The following is an 8,903-nucleotide window of genomic DNA, read 5'->3' as shown; positions in this document are numbered from 1 at the left end:
CCTATCCCAGGATGTGTTTGTATCTGTCACTCAGTTTGAGGACTGGTGTCTCAATACAGTGCCCTTGGGTGCTCAATGTGCCTATTGTATTATACTCGGCGTACCTTACAGTCTAAGAACAGATGCTGACTGCTGAGAATGGTATTGCATGTGATACCTGTGGAAGTCTGGCTGTTCTGTTTTGTTGTTGATATTCTGTATTTTAGCAATGATTCCAAGCAGAAATGTCTCGAAAGCAGGTTGTATGAGAATTCCCAAGGGCTCAAAGCACTTCGTTACTGAGTTCAGCATACCTTCCTGGTTAATAGCCTCTTAGATTCTAGTGAGTTGTGCTAATTGCTCTATTTTAGCTCATGATCACTTTTGTGAAGGGTTCTGTGAGGAACCAACATGGGACTTGAAATCTAAAAATGCTCATTAGGTATAAAGTGACTTCTGTCAAAAGAAGGGAAGGGAGTGAATATGGCCAAGATGCTAGTTGTTAAGCTATCTAGTCAAGTCAGAAGGTGAAACAATGAATCAGTCTGACATTAAGCAATGGATGTAGCAGTATAGAATAATGAAGGCAACTCTGTAGCACTGACTCTTCTCCCAGGTTGATCACTTTATCCTCTTCTGAAATTGCTAATGATCAGAAAGATTTGGACCCTGTTCCTGAAGTGAACCCTGTGTATAGAGCCTGGTGCTTCAACTTAGAACTGCCCAATATCAGGGATCCTTTTAGTGCGACATACTGTAGAAACATAAAATGCAACGACTAACTATTCTTGCCATGCAGTATTTGCACACTAAGTAACAGGAAGCAAAGGCCTGACCAACCTTCTTTCTCTGAATACCAACATAGAATTTATTTGTTGTCTTGCCATTTCTCCTTTTCTTTGCATGAAATTGTTGACATCCCCAAAATGTTTGTTTTTCATTAGAAACAACAATACAGTATCTGTCTCTGTAAATTTTCATTTCTTCAAAAACAGAAGCTATGCTTCAAAAACAAGGATCTGGATGTTTTATTTCTTAATTTGAAAGAAACAGACTCTGCCTATGACCAAGACAGCCTGGAGGCACAAGCGTGCAAGGAGCCAGGCAGCGGCCTGGCAAGCACACTGGCGGATATGTGGCTGGACTAGTCATTGAGGCAGCCTGTGTGGCTGCCTGTTTCCACTTCAAACACAAATGAAATACTGGTAGAACTGGCAGAACTGGCAAGTTCTTGCAAAGCACTTGGATTCTATGAAATAAAAGCTTTTGGATGGAGAACTGTTCCGAATGAAATTGATGCAGTTTACTGTGCAAATACACTATCTGCCTGAACAGTATGAGTACAAGCACTTAAGCAGGAGAAAACAGAACTCAGATTACCTTTTTTTTTAAACTCTACTTCATATTGCCTTCTGTATTGGAAGAATGACGTGAAGCAGCATATTGTAGCCTAAATGTGAAAACACTAGGTTACTGTTACTTTTTTAAAAAAAGTCCAGCTATTACACCAATCCTTTGATTATATGTGTTGGTGTTTTTCATAAACTGGCTGAGAGATCAAAAAGGATCTCCAAACTGTCATGTTGAGTTGTCCTAATCTCATTTTAATCTCATTCCTACAGCTGTAGGACCAGACCACATTGTGCAAAATTGGTGTGACAATGTGGAATATGAATTTAGAAGATACAAAGGTAATTTACAAAGTAAGGATACCCTTTAAAAAAAAAGCTATGATGAAATAATTTTGAAAGGAGCTGTTTGGAATTAAAGCAGTCTTTACCTTTTAATGGGTAATCAGTCTTAGCATCAATAACAGTACATGACCAAAAACTGCTACGTCCCTCGGGGACAGAGGTAAACTTGGATTTGAAGAAGGTGCAGCAAATATTTTGTACTTTAAGGAAAGGCAATTACTCTGGATTAGGTAGAACAGAAGTACAAGGGTTTTGGCAACGTAAGCAGCAGAACTGTGCATGCAATCAATACAGGAAAGGTTATTACTTTTCATTAGGTGCAGGGGGGGGAATATAGAAAGAAGCTTGTTGAGTAGCATGCACTGGGAACTGTCCTCGGGCACAGTGCTACCAGTGATCAGGAGAGGGCGGCAGAGAAACAGGAGTGCTATGTGCCGTTCCTGCAACGGCTTCGAAACAGCGCTTAAATTTTTGAGAGGAGCGAGACCACATCGGAGCTCTCAGAAGCCAAATCCCCTTCAAAAAGGCAGCTTCATCAGTCTTTAAAAAAAGTCCATAGCGCTTTAAAAATGTCAAATTCCTGTGGCAGCCCAGAAGACGTGGTGAAGCAGAGAGGCAGAGATGGCAAGATGAGAAGGGAGGATGCAGATGATTCTCAACCTGAGGGGAAGAGGTTGAAGCTGGGGAATGAAGGAGGAAGCGTTGGGAAGGACAGAGGAGCAGCAGCAGCAGAAATAATGCCTTCTTTAGGCAGAGAAGAGCCTGTGCCCGACGGAGGTGGTGAAGGCAAAAGTGTAAGTGAGGGTGTTTAGTGGCTCTGAGCTGGAAAAGGTGAAGGGCTGTGAGGTTACCTTTGAAATTATTTGTCACCCTGAAGTTGGTAATTGGGCATCAAGTAGTGTAGGACAAATGCAATCAAGTGTCCCATCTCACTGAGATTATAAGAATGTTACTCTTTAGTTTCTTATGTTGGCTACGTGCTTTTTAGTGCAGGGCTGTGTATTTTAATCTGGCTCTCACTGTTAGCTGCTTGCAAATGTATATGTAAGAGAAGTGATTTTTTTTGAGGGGGTGAGGGGAGAAGGAATATGAACTACTAAAGCTTCTTTTTCAGCTCCCTATGTCTATTTAGAAATCGGGTAATATTCGGTACATTGACTTGGACATCTTGCGTTGTTTATCAGTCTGTCCATTCAGACTTTCAACTGCATTTATCTTGTGGAATACTATTTTACAGCTGGGGGTGAGGGTAAAGCCTCCATGGGAAGAGGAGAGTTGGTTGGTTAGAGATCTCATCTGGTGAGAGAGCAAATGGCATCTGTTGAGATTTTGCAAAAAAGAGCTGCTGAACGGTTGTCTACATAAATATCACCATTATCAGATCTTTAATGAGGTTAACTTTATCAGTGTCTTCTGACTGATTATTTAGCTCAGCTGTTGTGCCTGTCAGCAGGTTTCCAAGGCATAGCAGAAAACTGGGGAGGAGAGGGGGCGAACATACGGATTCCCAGCCAGCTGAAGCTTTTCCTCTCATGGTGCAATTTGGGCCAGGTACTTTTCTTCCTGGACACATACTGGCTGCTCAATCAGAAGAGGGGGGTGGGAACAATGTCTTGGGTGTAGATGTTTCCTGTTTAAGTCCATCATACACTGAGAGTATACCTTCTAGAATTCATTTAACAGCTGCTGGAATTTTAAGTGTACAGGTTTTATCTAGAAGTTTTCTGAAATGTATTTTTTTTTTTCCTGGGATTGATTTCCTGAATTAAGATATTCCTCTTCAAATGCGGAGTCAAGTAGGTGCTCCACATTTCGGTAGGATTTACCTTTTCAAATAATTTGAAAGGTGGTTCACTCAGTTAATTCCTATGGAAGGTTATCTCTAAATGCAACAGTCTTCCTGACTCACAGAAGTGTTTAAAATGTGTCTAGAGTGTCAGCTTACACAAGCAAAAGTCTCTTTTTATCAGTCCATGTAACTGCATATAGTTGCACTTTGGTATAAGTCTACGTTTTGGGTTTCCAATGCTTATGAAAGCATGCTCTTTTTAACTCTCAGATATCAACGTAGCACTCTTGTTCTGATACCAGTTCTGGTAGGGAGATTTTTTTTTCAAAGTTACACAATATATGAGCAAGTTAATTCGTCAAATCATAAGTCTTGTTTTTATCTGGTTTTATTTTTCTGAAATTAAGGGCTTTAAATCCATTCCACTTCATTGTAAGTATCCATAACTGAATACCACTATGGGTTGGGGTAAAAGTCTTTTTGATAGTGCATCTTACTATAATATTGAATTAGGAAGTTATTGAAAAATAAACCTTTATTGAACAAGTTTACTTTGTCTCTTGAGGGATCAATTTTAGAATGTAGAATATACTAGAATGATGCGTACCTAAATCACTGGGCTCTGCCCCGTTTGTGAGCCTTGGTTTACTCCCTTATTAGTGTTCTACCACTACAGGAAAGTTCTGTGGTAATGGCTACCTGTCCTGTTTTTGTCCTTTCAAGGACCTGTGTATATCTGCTCCAACTTTGTTATGACTTTTCATCAGGGGGTTGCTAAAAATATTAACAAAACAAATCTGATAACGAGCAATTATTTTACTGTTTGTCTCACCCCCAAAACTATTATTAAATGTTTTTTATAATAAAATAATAGCTCTTAGAATAATCCTTAAATTAAACTGAGTTTGATTCAAAATTCATCAAAGCTCCCTGAAGCTATCCTTTCCACTCACTTCAATGGACTCTTGCTGGGGATGTTGCACTACATTTTGTATAAAGTTCCAGTATTATTTTTTTCCCTTCCCATTTAAAGCAGTGTGTCTGAGTTGGAGACTTTATTAGAAATAAATGTGGTGTGACATTTGAAATTCTGTTAACATAAAACTCATTCTAAAAACAATAAAAACTTGTTTAACAATCACTGTAAGTGTCTGTTACCTTGTAGAGAACAAACTGCTGGAAAAGATGGACTGTGTGCTCTTAGGAAACACTGGAATGACATCATTTCTACGCTTAGAAGAATCTTTATTTTAATAGGCATAGTGGTATGGGTAATCAATGCATGCATTGGAAGAACATTTCCTAATAGTCCATTATGTCTTCTATTTTAAAGAAGGACATTAAAAAAAATATAGGCTTTGACTCATTTTTGGACTAGTAATAAAAAAAATCGGCACAGTAAGTGTGCTATTTCTTTTCCACTGCTGTTTGCCTGATTCAACATCCATTCTTAGATGACCTAGGGTAGGTTTCTTTATTCTAAAGCTAACTCATTACTCCACTTATTATGAAATCTTGTATTATGAGAGAATGCAAACACCATCTATATTTTATGCTTGTGAAATGGTGCATAATACTTCTGGGCATTTACTTGGCATTGTGTATTTGTAACAGTAGCTGCTGCTGTGTGGAAGTTGGTTGCAGAAGGACATTTCTGCCACTAGCTTCACTGGACAGAGCTGTTTCTTTTGCCGCAGGAATGAAGGGCTGCATTTGCCAACAACTAGTTTGCAGTGGTATCTGGAATGACTCCTTCACTTAGTACTAGTGACCTGGGGTAAAACTGTAATTGTTAATTTAGACATCTATTAAAATAATTTACTTCTTGCCTTCTCCTTTTATTACTTCAGTTTATAGTCAGGAAACTGCTCACAGCAGGTGTGAATCACATAGTCTAAGGCCATGTAATTTTTTCCTCTGTAATGTTTCTTTTTGGCATAGCATCAGAATGAAGTATTTGATTCAAACCACATGGAATACAATCTTTGTAGTAAGGTTCAACTTAAAAATTTCTCATTTGGTACAGATGGTGGGGAATTAGCATTTGGAAGAGCTGGTGAATCACCCCTTTTCATTGAAAGTTTTGATAGAAGTATTTAACCAGTATTTACCTCTTGTGTGCCTGGAGGATGACCATAACTGTCAGCTACGTGTTGTCCTATGGTTGACTGTCACCCTACCCATGCTCCAGCACACACTGGAAATTATTAATCTAATGTAAAATAGTATTTACTGAAATAGAAAGCATGTCAAGAAGTAACTATGCAAGTAATGATCTTCTTTTTTTCTAGGCTGATAGATATGTTCTTTCCCTGACTAGCTTATATGAGTGATGTGTTTATCCAAGAGTTATGATCATTTAAGGGTGTGTATCTTTGTAGTCCGTGTATCCTTGTACTTAAAGGATACAGTCTTGTTTGGTCTCTCTTTAACCAGCTGTTAGTCTATATGGCCTGGTGCAGGTTGTTTGGATTTTGGTGCAAAGATATTTCTGTATTCATAATGTCTGCTTTGTTACAAACCAAACTTTTTTCCCCCCAATATTTGTGCAAAATTTATAGGACAAGACCAAATTCCTGGGTTTGGTTTGACTTCTCTAGGGTTCGTATAGCATCCAGGAGGCTTAAATGTGTTTTTATCTGTAATGTCACCTGTGCAGGAATGTGTAGGAGAGCGCTTGAACTTTTATCCCTTTAAAAACAACTTTTAGATAGACTTAATGCATGGGAATGGGAACTTAATGGGAATTAAAGCACTGTTTCAATTTTTTACAAAAATTGCTTTTGCCTGAAGACTTGGAAAAGAGGAAAGTATAGAAGTACAGTGAAGAAAAATTGCAAATTTTCATTGTTAACATCAAAAGTAATATCTTTATTGCAGTTTTGGGACTGGCATGTTGTAAAAGATAAATCTGAGAAAAGTATATGAAAACTTGTTCTTTATTACTTTTATAGAAGGAGAAAACTGCTTTTGCTGATCAACTACAAAGAATTGACTACACTAACTTGTAGCATGTCACAAATTCAGCCTCCTAAATCTCACATGTTAACAGATATTTTAAATACAGTTTAGATGGGAAGATGTGGCATGCTATGTGATGTCCTTGTCTTTGCGTACCGAACAAATTGAACCTTGTCATTACTTCTTTGAAAAGTGCTGTGAGATCCACTCCTTAAAAATACTTAATCTTTAAAGGCAGATAGTAATTTGTTGGAAATTTTGGGTCAGTTGAAATATGGGGAAACTACCTTTCATGTCGGATAAAATTTTTAGCCTGCTTTTCCCACCCTCGTCACTGCCTGCATAAGGCACTCGGAATGAAGATTCACTCCAGTCCCTGTGGCCTTTCCTTCTGTTCTCCACAATGGCAGTATCATGTGATACCTAGATCCTGGACACCGGGTCTGGCCAGGCTATGGTTAAGGATAACAGAAGACTTACCTCTTCCATTGTTCCCTAAAGTCTGACTGCTGCTTCAAGTTAAACTAGTACTGGGACCATTTGATAGAAACACTCTGCTTCAGCTCTTTGCTGGTACACCAGTATTCCCAAACTGTAGAAAAACACACCTTGGAAAGCTGGTAATTTAAAAGGTTATTTCTCAAGAGGAGAGGAAGGATTTTCTTGTAATTATGATACAAGCTTGGAACTTGAAAGGCTTAATGTTCAGTTCAAGATGAAATTCCCTCATGTGAGGGACAGGTCTGGATTCACAGTATCAAATTAAAAACTCTATAAAGACCAGGTGAGGGTATAGGAACTGAACCCTGCATCTGGATTTACCTGAGAAACTTTAGTATGTGCCTTTAGCAGTGTGAGCTGCTATCATGCAAGTACTTGAGGTAAATGCCTTATAGGAGGCATTGAATATGAGAATGGCATTACTCTAGACAAATGAAATGCACATTTATTATCTTCTATGTTTTGGTCAGATTATATGAAAAGTTGGTTTTGGTTCAACAACTTAAGTCTTTTTCATGAAATATATGCATCAGCATAGAGTCAAGTCTAAGAAGTGGATCTGAAGTCTAACAGTTTGACATTTCTGTGCACTGCCACACAACTTTACACTGTGTTAATGCAGTTTCTCATATAGATTTTTTTGGTTTAGAAAATTTATTTGCACCTTAGGGTTGGTTTATTAAGAAAACTTGTTTGTGTGTACCTGGCTTTGTGCTCTTGATCATATTTATGACTATTACTTTGAAGGGGGAATCATGTTTAGAGAGGGAGAACCTGGGATGGTGGGTCCATACTGGATTGAGAGTCCAATTTAAGGTGCCAATTTTTGACTTTCAGGGTCCTAAACAGATTGAAGCACTCTACTGTCAAGGCTGCGGTTTAGTTTTTGTCCCCTCCTCCTGATAATAGTATATAAATCTATTGAGATCCTTTTGTCCTCAGAAGTTATGGAAGGGAATGGACCTCCTCTAGGAGAACACCATAGACTTGAAACATTTTGAATAGCGTGACATTGGGAACATGTTGTATAAAGCAGTCTATGTCTGCCATTCCTCTCTTGCCTGTTTTTGGGTCTCGTTACCTAATCTAGAGGGTAACTTAAGGATTTAGTGTATTGACTTGTTAGTCAAACTGTGATATATGCTGGAATTAATGTTTTTGTTGTTTTGATTCGGAACACAATCAAATTCTGTCATCCAGGATGGAGGCATAATTATTTGTCTTCAGAAATGGAAAGAAAGGACATAATCATTCTTTAGAAGAAGTGAGAGGTGGTATTGATATAAGCTGCTGGAATTAAGTCCACACGAATATTTGCTAAATGCTAGTAAGGGAGCCTTTTGTAGGAAGGTGTGGATAAATGATCTTTAAAAATTGGTTTGGACTTGATTACAAGTCCAAGAACAAGTTGATGGAAAATGTTCTGCCTGAAACTGATTCATCCTCCTGTTAACCCTCTGCTGGTTAATGCCCATGTCAGTAAACAGTGTCACTGTGACTCGAGCACGAATAACCGCAGTAAGGAATTGGCTAAGAGAACTAAAGGCAGCAGAAATAAACCCTTATGGATGATGTCATTTTAACATTTTTACTGTAGTTACTAGCACAGATCACTAGATGGCAGGGGGTAAGTGTACAAACGAAGGACTTCATATGGACTGCCTGATTGTTTTGACATGGGGGAAACATAATTTTATTCAGTGACTGACTACCTATTTTTAACACGCAGTTGCAACCAAGAGAAGCATAAGCCCTTTGTATTTACCAACTGGAAGTTTAATTTCACTGATAGGGAACATTCATGGAGCATTTCTGTCTCAATTTGAATAATCAATTACCTGATACTATAATTTTTGTAGAGTAACTGAAATATTAGTCTTGACTAATTACAACCAAAATGCATTAAAATCTTCTGAAGTGCAAAAGAAGACATTTCTTGTCTACAGAGTTGAATTAGTGGAGATAGGAAATTAAGACAC

The 8,903-nt window shown here is 38.3% G+C and overlaps 1 protein-coding gene across 1 annotated transcript in view; it reads left to right on the top strand.

Moving 5' to 3' along the window:
• The first annotated feature begins 2,242 nt into the window (after positions 1–2,242).
• The window catches only part of RBFOX1 (RNA binding fox-1 homolog 1), a 1,305,306-nt gene continuing 1,298,645 nt past the window's right edge, over positions 2,243–8,903 (top strand). Inside the window, exon 1 of the mRNA XM_059826338.1 lies at positions 2,243–2,467. Coding sequence (XP_059682321.1) covers positions 2,243–2,467 — 225 coding nt within the window. The remainder of the gene's footprint in view (positions 2,468–8,903) is intronic.

The sequence above is a fragment of the Gavia stellata genome, chromosome 18 (assembly GCF_030936135.1).
Source record: "Gavia stellata isolate bGavSte3 chromosome 18, bGavSte3.hap2, whole genome shotgun sequence".
Taxonomy (NCBI): domain Eukaryota; kingdom Metazoa; phylum Chordata; class Aves; order Gaviiformes; family Gaviidae; genus Gavia; species Gavia stellata.
The sequence above is the reverse complement of the archived record's forward strand: the minus strand, read 5'-3'. Positions and strand labels throughout refer to the sequence as shown.